The 21,961-nt window shown below is 55.6% G+C and overlaps 1 protein-coding gene across 4 annotated transcripts in view; it reads left to right on the forward strand.

The window, feature by feature from the left end:
- LOC144737778 (coiled-coil and C2 domain-containing protein 1A-like) overlaps positions 1 to 21,961 on the forward strand; it is a 42,316-nt gene continuing 20,355 nt past the window's right edge. For 3 of the 4 annotated variants that reach the window (XM_078620634.1, XM_078620637.1, XM_078620638.1), the window contains exons 1-12: positions 1 to 346; positions 733 to 877; positions 3,258 to 3,370; positions 6,209 to 6,304; positions 7,384 to 7,494; positions 7,703 to 8,087; positions 9,369 to 9,481; positions 10,213 to 10,321; positions 13,196 to 13,270; positions 13,830 to 13,942; positions 14,711 to 14,783; positions 18,119 to 18,288. In XM_078620634.1, coding sequence (XP_078476760.1) covers positions 269 to 346; positions 733 to 877; positions 3,258 to 3,370; positions 6,209 to 6,304; positions 7,384 to 7,494; positions 7,703 to 8,087; positions 9,369 to 9,481; positions 10,213 to 10,321; positions 13,196 to 13,270; positions 13,830 to 13,942; positions 14,711 to 14,783; positions 18,119 to 18,288 — 1,581 coding nt within the window. In that variant the 5' untranslated portion in view covers positions 1 to 268. The remainder of the gene's footprint in view (positions 347 to 732; positions 878 to 3,257; positions 3,371 to 6,208; positions 6,305 to 7,383; positions 7,495 to 7,702; positions 8,088 to 9,368; positions 9,482 to 10,212; positions 10,322 to 13,195; positions 13,271 to 13,829; positions 13,943 to 14,710; positions 14,784 to 18,118; positions 18,289 to 21,961) is intronic. The other variant, XM_078620636.1, reaches the window with a different exon arrangement.

Genomic DNA, 21,961 nt, shown 5'->3' on the forward strand with positions numbered 1-21,961 from the left:
TGGAGACCATAGATTCTCGCGGATCGATTCCGCTTCCCTAGTCAAAGGCCTCGCCTCTGACAGCCCCGCAGGCTGTTTGGGTCCCCTTCGAGTCTCCTTGGGTCCCCTTCGGCTGCACCCCCTCGGTCGTTCCCCCGATAGCTTCCTCCACAGGGTGCGGTGCCCCGTTATTAACCCAACGCCGGCGGGCGCTTGGCGGGGACGAATCCCGAAGAGACCGGCGAAGCCTACGGTGTTGCCTTGAACCTCCCGCCGCGAAGGAGCGAGCATGGCCGGCAGGAGCCGCGGGGCCGACAGGGGTCGGGGTCGGGATCGGGATCGTCAGAATGAAGATTTGAAAAGAAAGGTGATGGTGGTGGTGGAGATGATGATGGTGGTGGTGATGATGGTGGTGGTGATGTTGGTGGTGATGATGATGATGGTGTTGATGTTGTTGGTGGTGGTGATGATGGTGGTGATGACCATGATGGTGGTGATGATCATGATGGTGGTAGTGATGTTGTTGGTGGAGATGATCATGATGGTGGTGGTGATGTTGTTGGTGGAGATTATCATGGTGGTGATCATGATGGTGGTAGTGATGATGATGGTGCTGATTATGGTATTCATGATGGTGATAGTGGTGATGATCATGGTGATAGTGGTGATGATGATGATGGTATTCATGATGGTGACAGTAGTGATGATGATGGTAGTGATGATGATGGTGGTGATGCCTGCTATATCACTCAGCTGGGGCTGCTACCATTTCCCGATGGTGATGGCGGGGGTTACGATGATGGTGATGGCGATGATGGGGATCTGGAGGCAGAGTTGGCGGCTCTGGTCGGGGGGACGGAGGGCAGAGCCAAGAAGGAGAAGCCACGCGGAAAAGGTGGTGAGTGCTCAGTCTATGGTGCAGTACTGAGTCTATGGTGCAGTGTTGAGTCTATGGTGCAGTGCTGAGTTTATGGTGCAGTGTTGAGTCTATGGTGCAGTGCTGAGTTTATGGTGCAGTGTTGAGTCTATGGGCAGTGTTGAGTCTATGGTGCAGTGTTGAGTCTATGGTGCAGTGCTGAGTCTATGGTGCAGTGCTGAGTCTATGGTGCAGTGTTGAGTCTATGGTGCAGTGTTGAGTCTATGGTGCAGTGCTGAGTCTATGGTGCAGTGCTGAGTCTATGGTGCAGTGTTGAGTCTATGGTGCAGTGTTGAGTCTATGGGCAGTGTTGAGTCTATGGTGCAGTGTTGAGTTTATGGTGCAGTGCTGAGTCTATGGTGCAGTGCTGAGTCTATGGTGCAGTGCTGAGCCTATGGTGCAGTGTTGAGTCTATGGTGCAGTGTTGAGTCTATGGTGCAGTGTTGAGTCTACGGTGCAGTGTTGAGTCTACGGTGCAGTGTTGAGTCTATGGGCAGTGCTGAGTCTATGGTGTAGTGTTTAGTCTACTGGCAGTGCTGAGTGTATGGTGCAGTGCTGAGTCTATGGTGCAGTGTTGAGTCTATGGTGCAGTGCTGAGTCTACGGGCAGTGATGAGTCTATGGTGCAGTGCTGAGTCTATGGTGCAGTGATGAGTCTATGGTGCAGTGTTCAGTCTATGGTGCAGTGTTGAGTCTACGGGCAATGCTGAGTCTATGGTGCAGTACTTAGTCCATGGTGCAGTGCTGAGTCTATGGAAAGTGTTGAGTCTATGGTGCAGTGTTGAGTCTATGGTGCAGTGTTGAGTCTATGGTGCAGTGTTGAGTCTGGTGCAGTGCTGAGTCTATGGTGCAGTGTTGAGTCTACGGGCAATGCTGAGTCTATGGTGCAGTACTTAGTCTATGGTGCAGTGCTGAGTCTATGGTGCAGTGCTGAGTCAATGGTGCAGTGTTGAGTCTATGGTGCAGTGCTGAGTCAATGGTGCAGTGTTGAGTATATGGTGCAGTGCTGAGTCAATGGTGCAGTGTTGAGTCTATGGTGCAGTGTTGAGTCTATGGTGCAGTGCTGAGTCTATGGTGCAGTGCTGAGTCTATGGTGCAGTGCTGAGTCTATGGTGCAGTGCTGAGTCTATGGTGCAGTGTTGAGTCTATGGTGCAGTGCTGAGTCTATGGTGCAGTGCTGAGTCTATGGTGTAGTGTTGAGTCTATGGTGCAGTGCTGAGTCTATAGGCAGTGCTGAGTCTATGGTGCAGTGTTGAGTCTATGGGCAGTGTTGAGTCTGTGATGCAGTGCTGAGTCTATGGTGCAGTGTTGATTATGGTAATGATTTGGGATGGAGAAGATGTTGCTTGTGATTATGGTGGTGGGGAGCGGTAGTGTAGTGGTTTGCGCGCTGCACTACGAACCTGGCGACCCGGGTTAAATTCCCGCTAACACCAGTGACGATTATCTGAACCGGTCCTGGCCTCCCCTAGGTCGACTCGGCCTCAAAATGAGTACCTGGTGCAGTGTGTAAACATCGCCACGAGGGAGACAAAGGCGGGGGTGGGCGTGGTGTTGGCCACCCGCCCCGTCGTGTGCCGTGCCGGCCTTCATAGGTGCTACTTGCTAACAGCACTTGCCCCAGCAGTCTGTTAAAGCTACATGGGGGATATATTTTTTGTCTTCGATGGTGATTTAGGTATTGGTGTTGATGTTGATGGGAGTGATGGTGTTGCTGGTGATGTAGGTAATGGTGTTGATGTTGATGGGGGTGATGGTCATGTAGATACAATGTTTCGCTCCGGATGATCGCTGCAAAGTATGATCTGTGTTTTGATTTAGTGTGCTCATCTTAAAGGTGCATTGAAAAATGTTGATACTCCGACTGATGCTCCTGCTGTTGTGGAGTGACTCATGCAGCCAGCTATGGCTGCAGGGTTTGTTAGTTAGTACATGTTGTTTATGTCGTTTATTGTGAAAATTCGGTCACAGTTCCTATGATCACTGTTTCATTACTTTGTGGCTTTATTTAGGTGATTTTCGAAAAGTTTTTTGGTTTGGCCATGTTTGTTTGTTTGTAGTACAGAGTCAGACTGATGGCCTTAATCTAAGTTGTCTTGTGGTTGTTGTTGTTTGACTTGCATCCCACTGGGATTTTTGCACACAGCGTTGGTGTAAGGTGCTTTTTCTGCATAATTTTGCTGTATTTTCTTGGATTTTCTGTTTGCACTTAGTCACATAGTCACTCTAAGATGTTTCCTTGTTTTTTTTTGTTGCGGTTGCACCCGATTCAAGAGCCGAATGGCTCACAGGGCTAAACCTAATAAATGAACTTGAAGATAATGGTGTTGATATTAATGGTGGTGATGGTGTGGATGTTCCAGTCACCCCGGGAGCGTTGGAGGACATCGCTCGGATGGCAGCAGTGTGCATGAGGGACGATGATGATGGTGATGATGGCGATGATGGCGACCTGGAGATGGACATGGAGTTATTGGTATGGGCAGGGTACACGGGGAGACGCGGGGGACACGCGGGGAGACGCGGGGGAGACGCGGGGGACACGCGGTGAGACGCGGGGGAGACGCGGGGGACACGCGGGGAGACGCGGGGGAGACGCGAGGACACGCAAGGACACGCAAGGAGACGCGAGGACACGCGAGGAGACGCGGGGGAGACGCGGGGGAGACGCGGGGAGACGCGGGGAGACGCAGGGAAGTCGCGAGGAGACGCGGGGGACACGCGGGGGAGACGCGGGGGAGACGCGGGGGAGACGCGGGGGACACGCGGGGGAGACGCGGGGAGACACGGGGGAGACGCGGGGGAGACGCGGGGGAGACGCGAGGACACGCGAGGAGACGCGGGGGAGACGCGGGGAAGACGCGAGGAGACGCGGGGGACACGCAGGGGAGACGCGGGGAGACACGGGGGAGACGTGGGGGAGACGCGGGGGACACGCGGGGGAGACGCGGGGGAGACGCGGGGAGACTCGGGGGAGACTCGGGGAGACGCAGGGAAGACGCGAGGAGACGCGGGGGACACGCAGGGGAGACGCGGGGAGACACGGGGGAGACTCGGGGAGACGCGGGGAGACGCAGGGAAGTCGCGAGGAGACGCGGGGGACACGCGGGGGAGACGCGGGGGAGACGCGGGGGAGACGCGGGGGAGACGCGGGGAGACGCAGGGAAGACGCGAGGAGACGCGGGGGACACGCAGGGGAGACACGGGGGAGACTCGGGGAGACGCGGGGGAGACGCGGGGGAGACGCGAGGACACGCGAGGAGACGCGGGGGAGACGCGGGGAAGACGCGAGGAGACGCGGGGGACACGCAGGGGAGACGCGGGGAGACACGGGGGAGACGTGGGGGAGACGCGGGGGACACGCGGGGGAGACGCGGGGGAGACGCGAGGACACGCGAGGAGACGCGGGGGAGACGCGAGGACACGCGAGGAGACGCGGGGGAGACGCGAGGACACGCGAGGAGACGCGGGGGACACGCGGGGGAGACGCGGGGAGACGCGAGGAGACGCGGGGGACACGCGGGGGAGACTCGGGGAGACGCGGGGGAGACGCGGGGGAGACGCGAGGACACGCAAGGACACGCGGGGGAGACGCGGGGAGACGCGGGGAAGACGCGAGGAGACGCGGGGGGACACGCAGGGGAGACGCGGGGAGACACGGGGGAGACGCGGGGGAGACGCGGGGGAGACGCGGGGAGACGCGGTGGAGACGCGGGGGAGACGCGGGGGAGACGCGGGGAGACTCGGGGGAGACTCGGGGAGACGCGGGGGAGACGCGGGGGAGACGCGAGGACACGCAAGGACACGCAAGGAGACGCGGGGGAGACGCGACGACACGCGAGGAGACGCGGGGGAGACGCAGGGAGACGCAGGGAAGTCGCGAGGAGACGCGGGGGACACGCAGGGGAGACGCGGGGAGACACGGGGGAGACTCGGGGAGACGCGGGGGAGACGCGGGGGAGACGCAGGGGAGACGCGAGGAGACGCGGGGGACACGCGGGGGAGACGCAGGGAGACGCGGGGGAGACGCGGGGGACACGCAGGGGAGTCGCGGGGAGACACGGGGGAGACTCGGGGAGACGCGGGGGAGACGCGGGGGAGACGCGGGTGAGACGCGGGGGAGACGCGAGGACACGCGAGGAGACGCGGGGGAGACGCGGGGAAGACGCGGGGAGACACGGGGGAGACTCGGGCAGACGCGGCGGAGACTCGGGGAGACGCGGGGGAGACGCGGGGGAGACGCGGGTGAGACGAGGAGGAGACGCGAGGACACGCGAGGAGACGCGGGGGAGACGCGGGGAAGACGCGAGGAGACGCGGGGGACACGCGGGGGAGACGCGGGGAGACGCGGGGGAGACTCGGGCAGACGCGGGGGAGACGCGGGGAGACGCGGTGGAGACGCGGGGGAGACGCGGGGGAGACGCGGGGGAGACGCGGGGGAGACGCGGGGGAGACGCGGGGAGACTCGGGGGAGACGCGGGGGAGACGCGGGGGAGACGCGGGGGAGACGCGGGGGAGACGCGGGGGAGACGCGGGGGAGACGCGGGGGAGACGCGGGGGAGACTCGGGGGAGACTCGGGGAAGACGCGACGCGGGGGAGACTCGGGGAAGACGCGACGCGGGGGAGACGCGGGGGAGACGCGGGGAGACGCGGGGGAGACTCGGGGAGACGCGGGGGAGACGCGGGGAGACGCGGGGGAGACGCGAGGACACGCGAGGAGACGCGGGGGAGACGCGGGGAAGACGCGAGGAGACGCGGGGGACACGCGGGGGAGACGCGGGGAGACGCGGGGAGACGCAGGGAAGACGCGAGGAGACGCGGGGGACACGCAGGGGAGACGCGGGGAGACACGGGGGAGACTCGGGCAGACGCGGGGGAGACGCGGGGAGACGCGGGGGAGACGCGGGGGAGACGCGGGGGAGACGCGGGGGAGACGCGGGGGAGACGCGGGGAGACTCGGGGGAGACTCGGGGAGACGCGGGGGAGACGCGGGGGAGACTCGGGGGAGACTCGGGGGAGACGCGACGCGGGGGAGACGCGGGGAGACGCGGGGGAGACTCGGGGAGACGCGGGGGAGACGCGGGGGAGACGCGGGGGAGACGCGGGGGAGACGCGGGGGAGACGCGGGGGAGACGCGGGGGAGACGCAGGGTGACACGGGGTGAGACGGGCGAGTCACGGGGTAAACACGACGGGGATGCTGGGGGCCACAGGGTAGACATGGAAGATACACGGGGGGGGGGGGGGGGGGAGACTTGCTGCGGAGATACGGAGGGGGGGGGGAACGCTGTTACCATGGCGACCATGTCCCCAGGCTGAGCTGCAGGAGGTGATGGAAGACGTTGAGACAGAAGCCCCGGTCTCCAAACCACAGCCCCAGCCTCAAGCTGTGGTCCCTACACACTCACAGGTACCTCCCTCTCACATCGTGTTTCTCCCTATCTCCGTCTCACTCTCACTGTGTGTCACACTCTCCCCATGTCTCTCTCTCACTGTGTGTCTCACTCTCCCCATGTCTCTCTGCCTCTCTCTCACTGTCTCACTCTCCCCATGTCTCTCCGCCTCTCACTGTGTGTCTCCCTCTCCCCATGTCTCTCCGTCTCTCTCTCACTGTGTGTCTCACTCTCCCCATGTCTCTCTGTCTCTCACTGTGTGTCTCACTCTCCTCATGTCTCTCTCTCACTGTGTGTCTCACTCTCCCCATGTCTCTCTGCCTCTCTCTCACTGTCTCACTCTCCCCATGTCTCTCCGCCTCTCACTGTGTGTCTCACTCTCCCCATGTCTCTCCGTCTCTCTCTCACTGTGTGTCTCACTCTCCCCATGTCTCTCTGTCTCTCACTGTGTGTCTCACTCTCCCCATGTCTCTCACTGTGTGTCTCACTTTCCCCATGTCTCTCTGCCTCTCTCTCACTGTCTCACTCTCCCCATGTCTCTCCGCCTCTCACTGTGTGTCTCACTCTCCCCATGTCTCTCCGTCTCTCTCTCACTGTGTGTCTCACTCTCCCCATGTCTCTCTGTCTCTCACTGTGTGTCTCACTCTCCCCATGTCTCTCACTGTGTGTCTCACTTTCCCCATGTCTCTCTGCCTCTCTCTCACTGTCTCACTCTCCCCATGTCTCTCCGCCTCTCACTGTGTGTCTCACTCTCCCCATGTCTCTCCGTCTCTTTCTCACTGTGTGTCTCACTCTCCCCATGTCTCTCTGTCTCTCACTGTGTGTCTCACTCTCCCCATGTCTCTCTCTCATTGTGTGTCTCACTCTCCCCATGTCTCTCTGCCTCTCTCTCACTGTGTGTCTCACTGCCCATGTCGCTCCGTCTCTCTCTCACTGTGTGTCTCACTCTCCCCATGTCTCTCCGTCTCACTCTCACTGTGTGTCTCACTCTCCCCATGTCTCTCCATCTCACTCTCACTGTGTGTCTCACTCTCCCCGTGTCTCTCTCTGCCTCTCTCCCCATGTCTCTCACTCTCCCCGTGTCTCTCCCGCACAGCCCATGGTGTCTCTGCTGGAGTCCCGTGTCTCTCTCTACGCTGAAGCTGTCTCCAACGCTCGCCTGGCGGGGGAAAGCGCCAAAGCCCGTCGATTCGAGCGTGGACTCAAGGTCAGGAAACGCTTCCCAGACACGCATTCAGAGTCTTACTCATTCAGAGACTCACCCACTCAGATAATTATTCAGAGACTCACTAACTCATAGACTGACTAATATACTCACTCACTCAAAGACTCACTCACTCAGAGACTCACTCCGACTCTCCGTGTCTCCTCTCTCTCCCCGTATCTCCTCCCACTCTGCTCTGCATCTCCTCCAGAGCTGCCAGGATTTGCTGAAAGCTGCCAAGTCCGGCCGCTCCATCTCCGAGGAGGACATACCGCCGCCCGTGGCCACAGGAAACAAAACCCGGGAGGCAAAGCCGGAACCGGATCCAAAACCAGAAGTTAAACCGGAGCAAAAGCCGGAAGTGAGACCCAAACCGGAAGTGAAGCCGAAGCCGGAAGTTGCACCAAAACCGGAAGTGAAGTCGCCACCGCCCATGAAACCGGAAGTGAGCCCGGAGCAAAAGCCGGAAGTGAGACCCAAACCGGAAGTGCAAGCGAAACCGAAAATGAGTCCGGAACCGGAGCTGAAACCAAAACCGGGAACGGAACAGAAACGGGAGCCAGAGCCCGGGAACAGATCTGGATCGGAGGATCCAAGTGAGTGATGGTGGTGATGGTTGCTGTGATGATGGTAGTGGTTGTGATGGTGATTGTGGTGATGATACATGTGTAGTGTCATAGGTCTCTTCTTCCTCTTTGTCGAGGCTTGCGTGTGTGTGTGCGGGTGGCGTGCGGCGCACACACACTCAGACGGAGACGAGGTAGTCGCAGGGGGCACCGTCCTCTTTATTATCTCCCGCGTCCACGCCACCAACTCCGGCCCCCTCTCTCTCACGACCACGCTGCCGAACGACCCGGCCCAGACACGACCCCGTTCCCGTTGCACCAACGGCGTCGACCGAGACAGCCAACTGCTCTCGGGCCGCGCGATGATCGGGCGAAGGTGGCAGCGATGAAGGCGGCGACGACGACAAGACGAGTCCACTCCCAGAACCGGCAGCCCCAGAGCTCTCACTCTCCGCTGCTTTTATTCCCCTTGGCGCGGCTTGGCTCCGCCCTAGCCACGCCTCTCTTCTCGAACCCACCAGAGGGTTCCAAGGGCCTCCCCACGAGGTCTACCGTGACCCTTGCCCCAGTTGCTCCGCCCTGCCGGCACACACACCGTGTATGCGCTCAACGACGTGTTCGCTAAGTGTCTACTTGCAGCTGCTGTACAGCAGTCAGCGCCGTGTCACTACGCATGCAACATGCATATAACACACGTGTAGTGAGCGGCTTCCGAGACGTAACTTGTATAGGGCTCCTTGTTTATTTCTCACACTTTACGGGCAGAGTCACTGAGTAACACACACACTGGGCTACGTAGAGCTGACCCACTGGTACTACCGCATCGGCGGCATCAGCTGGCTGACGAAACAGTGGCGACGAGGATGGGGACCTACAGCGGATCAGCTCTACGGCCGAACGACGATGAAGAGATCACGACGAAGACGGCGACGGCAGCCAGGACCCGAACCCCCCACGACAGCCCCGAACCTCCGGTTACCTCCCTCTTTTATCCTCCTCAGCATGGCCACGCCCCCCTTCTAGAACGCTCATGCAGGTTCCAGGAGCTTCCCGACTGATCCCCGCCTCTGACCCTTGGCCCAGTTACACCCCCCTTATGTTATATAGCGGACCCATACACGTGGTTATCCTTCACGGTCAACAGATGGCACCCTGTCACTACACATGCAACATACATAAAATGTACATACATCATACATACAACACACATACGTGTCTCCCAATGTTTCCCTGTGTCTCTCCCGTGTCTCCCTGTGTCTGTGTCTCTCCCGTGTCCCTCCCGTGTCTTCCCCCCGTGTCTTCTCCACGTAGCTCCCTTGCTGTTGGATCTGCGTCAACGCCAGAGGGAGTACTCAGTAGCAGCGCTGGCCGCCAAGAAACACGGAGACACGGAGACAGCCATGGCATATTTTCGGACAGCCAAGGTGAGACACGGGGAGATTCGGGGAGACACGGCGTGACACGGGAGAGACCGAGACACAAAGGAGATACGGTGGAAACACGGGGAGACGGGATACACGTGGAGACACGGGGGAGACACGGTGAAACACGGTGAGACATGGTGAGACACGGGGGAGACGGACACAAAGGAGATACGGTGGAAACACGGGGAGACGGGATACACGTGGAGACACGGGGGAGACTTGGGAAGACTCGGAGAGACTTGGAGACGAGGGGAGACGCGGGAAAACACGGGGGAGACTTGGAGAGACACGGGTGAGATACGGGGGAGACACGGTGAGACACGGAGAGACACGGGGGAGATACGGTGAAACACGGAGAGACACGGTGAGATACGGGGGAGACACGGTGAGACACGGATAGACACGGTGAGATACGGGGGAGACTTGGGAAGACTCGGAGAGACACGGGGGAGACAGACACGGGAGACTCGGGGAGTGGGATAGATGTGAGGATTTGTTTCTAAATGTGCCGTTGTCTCCCCCTCCACTTCTCCGCCCCATAACCCCATGACCCCATAACCCAGTGATCCCATCACCCTGTCTCCGTGACCCCATAACCCTGTGACCCCATAACCTCGTGACCCCATAACCTGGTGACCCCAAAACCTCGTGACCCCATAACCCCACCCTAATAACCCCGTGATCTCATGACCCCATAACCCTGTGACCCCATGACCCTGTGACCCTGCTAGTCGTTTGACGCTGTTATCTCTGCGCTGTTGAGAGGGGAACGCGTCGACCTGTCCAACGCTCCTCCTCCTCCTCCTGCTGCTCCTGCTGCTGTTGCTCCATCTCCTGCTGGTACCATCACCACCACCATCACAACCATCAACATCACCACTATCACCACCACAAACACCACCACCATTAACATCACCACCACTATCACCACCATCACCACCACTATCACCACCATTAACATCACCACCATTAAAATCACCACCACCATTAACATCACCACCACCATTAAAATCACCATCACCACCACAAAAACCACCACCATTAACATCACCACCACTATCACCACCACTATCACCACCATCACCACCACAAACACCACCACCATTAACATCACCACCACCATCACCACCACTATCACCACCATTAACATCACCATCACCACCACTATCACCACCACAAACACCAACACCATTAACATCACCACCACCATTAACATCACCACCACTATCACCACCATTAACATCACCATCACTATCACCACCACCATTAACATCACCACCACCATCACCACCACAAACACCACCACAAACACCACCACCATTAACATCACCACCACAAACACCACCACCATTAACATCACCACCACTATCACCACCACTATCACCACCACCATTAACATCACCACCACCATTAACATCACCACCACCATTAACATCACCACCACTATCACCACCACAAACACCAACACCATTAACATCACCACCACTATCACCACCATTAACATCACCATCACTATCACCACCACCATTAACATCACCACCACCATCACCACCACAAACACCACCACAAACACCACCACCATTAACATCACCACCACAAACACCACCACCATTAACATCACCACCACCATCACCACCACAAACACCACCACCATTAACATCACCACCACCATTAACATCACCACCACAAACACCACCACCATTAACATCACCACCACTATCACCACCACTATCACCACCACCATTAACATCACCACCACCATTAACATCACCACCATTAACATCACCACAAACACCACCAACGTTAACATCACCACCACCACAAACACCACCAACGTTAACATCACCATCACTATCACCACCACCATTAACATCACCACCACCATTTACATCACCACCACCATTAACATCACCACCACCATCACCACCACCATCACCACCACAAACACCACCACCATTAACATCACCACCACAAACACCACCACCATTAACACCACCACCACCATCACCACCACAAACACCACCACCATTAACATCACCACCACCATTAACACCACAAACACCACCACCATCACCACCACCATCACCACCACAAACACCACCACCATCACCACCACCATCACCACCACAAACACCACCACCATTAACATCACCACCACCATTAACACCACCACCACCATCACCACCACAAACACCACCACCATTAACATCACCACCACCATCACCACCACAAACACCACCACCATTAACATCACCACCACCATCACCACCACTATCACCACCACCATTAACATCACCACCACCATTAACATCACCACCACCATCACCACCACAAACACCACCACCATTAACATCACCACCACAAACACCACCACCATTAACACCACCACCACCATCACCACCACAAACACCACCACCATTAACATCACCACCACCATCACCACCACAAACACCACCACCATTAACATCACCACCACCATCACCACCACAAACACCACCACCATTAACATCACCACCACCATCACCACCACTATCACCACCACCATTAACATCACCACCACTATCACCACCACCATTAACATCACCACCACCATTAACATCACCACCACCATCACCACCACAAACACCACCACCATTAACATCACCACCACCATCACCACCACAAACACCACCACCATTAACATCACCACCACAAACACCACCACCATTAACACCACCACCACCATCACCACCACAAGCACCACCACCATTAACATCACCACCACCATCACCACCACAAACACCACCACCATTAACACCACCATCACCACCACAAACACCACCACCATTAACATCACCACCACCATCACCACCACAAACACCACCACCATTAACATCACCACCACTATCACCACCACCATTATCAGTCTCGACCTGTCCAATGCTCCACCACCTCACCTCCTGCTGCACCTCATGCTGGTACCATCATGACCATCACCAACATCAACACCACCACCACCATCAAGACCACCACCACCATCAAGACCACCACCACCATCAACACCACCACCATCAACACCACCACCATCAACACCACCATCAATACCCAGTGTCGACTTCTCCAATTTTCCTCCTCCTGCTGCAGCTGCTAACATCAAAACAATCACCACCATTCATATCCTCAACATCAACATGATCATCATCACTATAAACATTAACATCATCATCCCTATCAACATGATCATCATCACTATCATTAACATGGTGGTAGTGATGGTGATGATGATGGTGGTGGTGATGATGGTGGTGGTGATGGTGGTGATGTTGGTGATGGTGGTGGTGATGATGGTGGTGGTGATGGTGGTGATGGTGGTGATGTTGGTGATGGTGGTGATGTTGGTGATGGTGATGGTGGTGATGATGGTGGTGGTAATGGTTGTGGTGGTGATGGTGATGGTGGTGATGTTGATAATGGTGGTGGTGATGATGTTGATGGTGGTGGTGGTAGTGATGGTGGTGATGGTGGTGGTGATGGTGGTGGTGATGTTGGTGATGTTGATGGTGGTGGTGGTGGTGATGGTGGTGATGATGTTGATGGTGGTGGTGGTGATGGTGGTGATGATGGTGGTGGTGATGGTGGTGATGATGGTGGTGGTGGTGGTGATGGTGGTGTTGGTGGTGATGGTGATGGTGGTGGTGATGTTGGTGATGTTGGCAATGGTTATTTTCCCACCAGTGCCGGTGAATGTCGCTCCAAGTCCCAAAGTTGGAGGTCCGGAACCACAGACAAAACCTCCCCCCTCGCTACCCGGTGACTACTCCGCCACGTTTGTTTCCTCGTGTCTCCCCGCGTCTCCCCGCTTCTCCTCGCGTCTCCTCGCGTCTCCCCGCGTCTCCCCCGCGTCTCCCCGCGTCTCCCCCGCTTCTCCCCGCGTTTCCCCGCGTCTTTCCGCGTCTCCCCCGCTTCTCCTCGCGTCTCCCCGCGTCTCCCGCGTCTCCCCGCGTCTCCCCGTGTCTCCCCCCATCTCCTCGCGTCTCCCCGCGTCTCCCCCACGTCTCCCCGCGTCTCCCCGCGTCTCCCCCGCTTCTCCTCGCGTCTCCCCGCTTCTCCTCGCGTCTCCCCGAGTCTCCCCCGCGTCTCCCTGCGTCTCCCCGCGTCTCCCCGCGTCTCCCCGCGTCTCCCCGAGTCTCCCCGCGTCTCCCCGCGTCTCTCCGAGTCTCCCCGCGTGTCCCCGCGTCTCCCGCGTCTCCCCGCGTCTTCCAGAGTCTCCCCGCGTCTCCCCGCGTCTCCCCGCGTCTCCCCGCGTCTCCCCGCGTCTCCCCGCGTCTCCCGTGGTTCTCCGTGACTCCCCATATCTGTCTCCCCGTAGACACGCCGCTGTCCGCGCTGGAGGCTCGTCTGTCTGCCTACAGAGACATCGCAGCTCAGGCCAAGAAGGAGGGGAACAGTGCTAAGGCTCGGAGACACGAACGCATCGCCACGGTAACTACGCCCATGAGTTACATTGGTAACCTCTCTCATGGTAACCCATGGGCAGTGCTGAGTCTGTGGTGCAGTGCTGAGTCTTTGGACAGTGTTGAGTCTGTGGTGCAGTGTTGAGTGTGTGGTGCAGTGTTGAGTCTATGGGCAGTGCTGAGTCTATGGGCAGTGTTGAATCTGTGGTGCAGTGTTGAGTCTGTGGTGCAGTGTTGAGTCTATGGTGCAGTGTTTAGTCTATGGTGCAGTGCTGAGTCTATGGGCAGTGCTGAGTCTGTGGTGCAGTGTTGAGTCTGTGGTGCAGTGTTGAGTCTATGGTGCAGTGCTGAGTCTATGGGCAGTGTTGAGTGTATGGGCAGTGCTGAGTCTATGGGCAGTGTTGAGTCTGTGGTGCAGTGCTGAGTCTATGGGCAGTGCTGAGTCTATGGGCAGTGTTGAGTCTATGGGCAGTGCTGAGTCTATGGTGCAGTGTTGAGTGTATGGGCAGTGCTGAGTCTATGGTGCAGTGTTGAGTCTATGGTGCAGTGTTGAGTCTCTGGTGCAGTGTTGAGTTTATGGGCAGTGTTGAGTTTATGGGCAGTGCTGAGTATATGGGCAGTCATATTCTTTGGGTCTTTCGGTAAAGTCACGTAGATAGGTTCAAAGAAAATAGCAAAAAACTACGACGTTTCGATCGCAACACAAGCAGTCGTCATCAGGAAAAGCCACCCCCCCCCCCCCCCCCCGTGTGTTGGGGTTGTCTATGAGCTGGGTTTGTTTTTGTGCGGTGTACAGAGCTATGTGGACGCTATCAAGGCTCTGAAGGCTGGGAAGCCGGTGGACTTCAGCGAGCTTCCAGCTCTGCCCTGTAAATACTCACAGATACTCATTACACACTCGCTCACAAACCCACAGATACTCACTCACAAACCCACCCACAAACCCACAGATACTCATTACACACTCACAAACCCACAGATACTCATTACACACTCACTCACAAACCTACAGATACTCATTACACACTCACTCACAAACCTACAGATACTCATTACACACTCACTCACAACCCACAGATACTCATTACACACTCACTCACAAACCCACAGATACTCATTACACACTCACAAACCTACAGATACTCATTACACACTCACTCACAAACCCACAGATACTCATTACACACTCACTCACAAACCTACAGATACTCATTACACACTCACAACCTACAGATACTCATCACAACTCACTCACAAACCCACAGATACTCATTACACACTCACTCACAAACCCACAGATACTCATTACACACTCACTCACAACCTACAGATACTCATTACACACTCACTCACAACCTACAGATACTCATTACACACTCACTCACAAATCCACAGATACTCATTACACACTCACAACCTACAGATACTCATTACACACTCACAACCTACAGATACTCATTACACACTCACAAACCCACAGATACTCATTACAAACTCACTCACAAACCCACAGATACTCATTACACACTCACTCGCAAACCCACGGATACTCCAATACCAATACAACCGCCATTCCCCATAGAGTGACGTCACCACGGCGCCTGTGCCAAGCCAGGTGCACTTTGAGGCCACGTGAAGTCTCAGAGGCTCGCTGCTGACAGGAAGTGCCATGGGTTGGCTGACTGAGATGAGTGATAGATGCACCGCCAGCTGTACCCCTTACTGTGCCAACCTGCTGCATTTTAGCCACCCCGCGCTCTGCTCGTTGTTCTGGGCGTCTCTCGTACCAGCGGTGTCAAGATCCACATCCTCCCATACCGCATCAGTCCATCTCTTCTCCAGGCCATGTCGCACCCGTTTAGCCCCCTCTACGCGGCCAAACAGAAGCCACTTGGGCATGCGGTGGCTGGGCATATGGGCTACATAAACACGCTACAGTACACCCCAACCCCTCGTCCACGTCGTGGGAGGTGGTAACAGTTAAAGAACAGGATTGCCAGACAGGGTGAAGTATGGTGGGTGGTTCGACCACCTGGGCCGCTTCATGAAGGCCTGTCTGGACTCACCTGGAGAGGCACTGGCTAACGGGGCTCTGGTTAGCCACCGCTTAGGCTAAGGGAGTAAACCCTGACAAAATCCAAGGTGGATACCAAGTGGCCAACGGCATATGGCGGAGGTGCCACTGTATGTCTGGTGTTTCAGGGCAAGCCTTCCAGTCGTCTTGGTTTTCTCCATTGCCATTGGACCCAGGCTTGGTTCCTGGTTAAGCCCCGTGCGGTAGGCTGGTGTGCAACAGACACTGCACGTAAATTAATTCACGCACTGGCACCCTCCTGGACAACTGTGCCATCGCACTACCACACTACACACCCAAAGCCCTTGGGCGATTGGCAAGTGGCGAGCGGGGCAGGCCTATGCAGCTTGAAGCTCCTAGTCACAACCCAGCACCAAGGCGGGGGCTATTAGAAGGTCGTCATGCACTCGGATTAGGCAGGAGTGCATCCCGGCAGCTGTAGCTGTGACTGAGCAGCCCACCAGGATCCACTCTGCTCACCCCAAATGGGGAGGGGGCTAGAAAAGGTGCCCTAAACATAGCCTGCCTAGTAACATCCTGTCTGGCTTAGCGTGACCAGAGGGAGCATCAATAATTGTTGTCGAAACACAACAGAAATGTAGCCTAAACATTGTATCGTGGAATGTCAGGACCCTCACAGACAACCCAAGCTCGCAACGTCCAGAGCGCCGAACTGCTCTTGTGGCGCGCGAGCTGAGACGATTTAACATCCATATTGCCGTCCTCAGTGAAACCCGTCTGGCGGACGAAGGCCAACTGACCGAGCTAAGTGGAGGCTACACCTTCTTGTGGAAGGGTAAACCAGCGCATGAACGACGCCTGCATGGCGTAGGGTTTGCAATAGACAACGTGCTCATCAACAGCTCAAGTGGCCTTCCAATTGGTATCCATGAGCGTTTCATGACCCTACGCCTGAAACTCGCAAAAGACCAAAATGCAACCATCATCAGCACCTGTTCACCAACGCTGAACTCTGAAGAAGACACCAAGGAGACCGACTACAGCCGACTCAACCAAATCCTTCAGGGGACACCAACAGCTGACGAGCCGATTCTCGTCGGCGACTTCAATACTCGAGTTGGGAGAGACCATCAGATGTGGAACGGTGTCATTGGTAAAGAGGGAGTTGGAAAGTTCAACTCCGAAGCAAATCTTCTATTCCCAGCTCAGCGCTGGATCACGTTACCCCCGGAGGTCAGAGGAAGCGTTTCCGTGACAACCTTAAAATGCACCTCAAGCGAAGCCACGTAGATCCAAACAACTGGGAAATCTATGCTCTTGGTAGACCATCATGGAAGGCCAAAATAAACAATGGAACTCAGCATTTTGAGGCTGTGCGAAGAGAGTTGATAGCCAGGAGAAGAGCACGCCACAAAGCAACACACCAGAGACAGAGACAATGTGGGAACTCCAGGATGGACCATCCTGGTGCCCCCACTGTGCCAAGATCTGCAGGTCACGGATTGGCCTGTTCAGCCATCTCCAAACCCATGGCCAGCCAGGTCCACCTCACAACACAGACGAGTGACACCCGGACTACGAGGGATCCCAGAAGAATACACCCCAACCTACAGTACACCTCATCCTACAGTACACCCCAACCTTCAGTACACCCCAACCTACAGTACACCCCACCCTACAGTACACCCCACGCTATGCTGCCGCTCCCCACTACACAACAAGCTTTCTTTAAACATACACAGACAAGAACACACGCACACAAATACACAAACACACAGACACAAGGACATAAATAACACACAGACGTAAAATAATACAAGACACGACTGTCACACAGAGATATTAACAATACAGATACTAATAATACAGATACTGTACACGCATGCAGATGACAAAAATGTTCAAACAAACTATAGACGTTAAACAATCATGCACGTTATATTAATGGGCACTAATAAACATTTCGATAATACACTGATAAAATATTCCCCTGTATAGCCCACAACATACTACGAGCACCTACCTTCACACACGCACACACACACATCACAGATACTCCATACTCACATACTCATTCACATATTCGCTCATATCCACTCGCATCTCCCCAAGTCTCCCCTCATCTCCCTGCGTCTCCCCCATGTTACGCTCCCCCCATGTCTCCCCCAGCATTCCCTCCCATCCCGGGAGTCGTGGGATCGGGGGGTGAGGACGCCGTCGTTGCCTCCCTGGCGAGCCTGGACAGACACGGAGACCTGCAGAGCGCGGAGATGGAGACGGGGGAGAGTGGGCAGAGGAGTGGGGAGAAGATGGAGAGAGCTTCTGCTGGTACTCGCTCGGTACGAGGAGAGTGGGGAGAGTGGGGAGAGTGAGGAGAGTGGGGAGAGTGGGGGGGGGTGGGGAGAGAACTTCCGCTACCCATTTGGTACGAGGAGAGTTTGGGAGAGTGGGGTAAGTGGAGAGAGAGGCGACATTGGGGAGGGTGGGGAGAGTGTTGAGAGAGTTCCCGCTACCTGCTTGGTACAGGGAGAGAGAGGTGGTGGTGGTAATGATGGAGGTGGTGATGATGATGGTGGTGATGGTGGGGGTGAATAACCGCAATACCATGGATGGAAGGCCAATTCCAAAATCGGCTAATTTCCTCATGGTGCTTGTAGCCACCACAGTGACCAAACTTGGGGCTCTGGATGGGTGAGAGGGGCTGTTAACCCCTCCACCTTCATATCAACTACCACAAACCCATATGGAAAATATAGAATGAAGCTTAAATTTTGACTTAAAACTTTCATGGCTGCAGGAATTCATATTCTATGGTTCTTTAACAATAAAATAAAAAGAAAGTGAATATCACGACATTTCGATCGCAACACAAGCGGTCGACCGCTTGTTTTTTTCTATCTACGTGACTTTATCAAAAGAACCATAGAATAGAATGAAGCTTGTGCCAGAGGCCCGGGGGGACAGGCGTCTATGAGGTCTCCTGGCCAAACCCCATTTGGCGGAGCTAGGAGACTGAATCCTTACCCTCGGGGTTCCTCCAGAAACAGCAAAAAGCCACTGCGAGTGGAATGTTCAAACGCTCACTGCGGAGGAAAGGCTACCACTATTCTGTTGGGAGCTGGACCGGATCTCTGTTATTCAGGAGATCCGTTGGACTGGCTCTGGCTCCAGTCACTATGAGGGGTGGACAGTCCTCTACTCGGGGCAGGAGACTGTCAAACAACAGGGAGTGGCTCTTCTGAACAAAATAATGAAGGCGGCGAGGGAGCATGGCGGTGAGGTGTGGGAAACTGTAAGCCCCAGGCTACTGTGGGTTCGCCTTCCCATCTACCACAAGCGAGGAGTGGTGGTCGTGGTTACTTATGCGAGATTTAGGACTGTGGCTCATGCAACTACAATGGCTGCTTTGGGTGCACGGTCCAAACCTTCCCAGAGACCCTGGCTGACAGTAGGTGTTCCGGCTGACTGAGAAATAGCGACAGGCGCACTCCCAACATATACAGCATCCCATGTCGGAGAATGAGGAGGCTTACCGCAGCCTTCGCTTCGAGATTTGGAGAGCTGTGAGGCGCCTCAAGGATAGGTGGTGGTCGCGGGTTGCTGAGGAGGTCTTGCAGGGGTGGGGGGGGGGATTCCTGAGCCTGGAAAACATTGTGGTGCAAAGTGGGCATGACCCTGCTGAGGCTGCTGTGCCTCAAATATTGGAAGAAGCAGTCACCCCCTGTGAGTGGCTGGCTGAAGTGCCATCTGTTGAGGAAGTACGGAAGGCGATCCAGAGTCTGAGATCAGGAAAAGCACTAGGCAGAGATGATCTGCCAAGTTAAATGCTGATGGAGGGTGGCGTTTATGCACAGACTGCCCTACATGACATCATAACAAGTCTGGACCACTGGATGGGTTTTGCAGGATTGGAAGGATACCCTGGTGGTCCCCCTCTTCAAGAAGGGGGCCCGCACAGACTGTAACAACTACAGGGGCATCTCACTCCTCAGTGTGCCGGGAAAGGTCCTGGCAAAGATTATTCAACATCGCCTTGCCAGGCATGCTGAGGAGAGGCTTGTGGAGCCCCAATGTGGTTTTAGGATGCCGTGTTCTCTGTCCATCTGCTACAGCAGAGGTGTAGGGAATTCCAACAAGACCTACATCTCTGCTTTATTGACCTGGTCAAGGCCTATGATACATCAACAGCCTAGTGCTGTGGACAGTTCTTCATGCTCACAATCAATGAGGGTCTTCATGTTAGTGAGCAGGCCTGGGTAAAGCTACGTGTCCAGGAGTCGGAGTCATTCCCTGTTCACCTTGGGGTGCGACATTTTTTGATCATGTCTTTTGTGAAGCCTTCTATGGCTGTACTGGAGGAATCTCCATCTGGTACAGATGCAATGGGAGACTGATCGATGCCCGGTTGCGGTCAAGGTATGGCTCCCTATTGGTCAATCATGCTCACTCATGCTGATGATCTGGTGATTACTGCTCACTCAGAGGAGGATTTGGAGGCGCTGCTGCTGAATCTGGAGGGTGCCTCTCAGAGGTGGGGCCTTACAATCAGCCCCACCAAACCGAAGCACCTGCCTGGGTATTTTGTGGCATCAAACACTCTACCCCCTCATCTCCCCATTGGTGATGGGGCAGTTGTGGAGAGAGTGGAGAGTTTTCCATACCTGGGCAGTGTGCTTATGACCAGCTCTGGTTTGACAGCAGAGGTCTCACTCCGAATCAGTCGAGCGGCATTATAATTATCTTTTCAACGGCTCCGTAACGCTGTGGGAAAGCTACTTGGTCTGTCACTCCACACGAAGCTTCGGATAATCTCGGCCAGTCATGCCCTCCCTTCTCTATGCTTGCGAAACGTGCCCCCCCCTAAAGGAACATCTTCATTGGTTAGAAACATTTAAATGAGAGATTGCAGGAGCTACCACTCCGTTTATATAATGGTTGGAGACGGGGGGGGGGGACTGGGCAAGTACAGCACACTTTTTATTCATATGGTAAGGTGAGGCTTAAGAGGGTGAGCCTTTGTTATGGAGATGATAAGCCTCACCTTACCATATGAATAAAAAGTGTGCTGTACTTGCCCAGTCCCCCCCCTCTCCAACCATTATATAAACGGAGTGGTAGCTCCTGCAATCTCTCATTTACTTGATACAGCTGTCGTGGCTGTGACGGTCCACCTGAAGACGGAAGCTTGTGTTGCCTCCGAAACGTCGTGAATTTTTATTTTGTTTTACTTTTATTAATTTGAATGTTTTACCTACGTGACTTTACCGAAAAAACCTAAGAGTATGAATCCTTGCAGTCACGAAAGCTTCAAATCTAGAATTAGAAACATTTAGCCTGGCCTGCCTACGATCCAACCTCGGTTTAACCAGGCTGGATTTTGTGAGGAGCTCACAAATCCTTCAATGATCTAGACATAGTTCCATCGGTGAGCTCCTCCGGCAGGCAAGGTTGCGTCGGCTGGGTCATGCAGCCCGCATGTCCAGCCACTGCATGCCTAAACAGCTTTTTTTTGGCTGGATAGAGGGGGCTAAACGGGCACGGCACGGGCTAGAGAAGAGATGGAGTGATGTGGTACAGGTGGACGTGGAGCTGAGTGGACTTGCCGATGACTGGTACCAGCGGTGTCAAGATCGGCCTCTGTAGAGGAGGCTCGTGAAGGACGCTACTGGGCAGTGGAAGGCAGTCGCCCTCAAACAACAACGGAGGGCGGAGGAGTGACGCTCACAACAACGAGCGGAGTGCCGGGTGGATAAAACACAACAAGGTGGCACAGTCGACCCACGCCACCTGCTGGTTCTGTCTCGTGACCTCCGGCCAGCGGGCGTTCGACAATTCACGTCGCATTAAAGTTAAAGTGCACCTAGCCTGGCACAGGCGCCGTGGTGACGTCACCACCACTTAGTGGCGAATGGTGAGTATTGGTGGTATAGGTGGCGATGTTGATGATGTTGGTGATGATGATGGTGGTAATAATTGGTTGTGATGATGGTGGCGCTAACAGCACTTGCCCTG

Source organism: Lampetra planeri, chromosome 74 (genome assembly GCF_965212315.1).
Source record: "Lampetra planeri chromosome 74, kcLamPlan1.2.h2, whole genome shotgun sequence".
Taxonomy (NCBI): domain Eukaryota; kingdom Metazoa; phylum Chordata; class Hyperoartia; order Petromyzontiformes; family Petromyzontidae; genus Lampetra; species Lampetra planeri.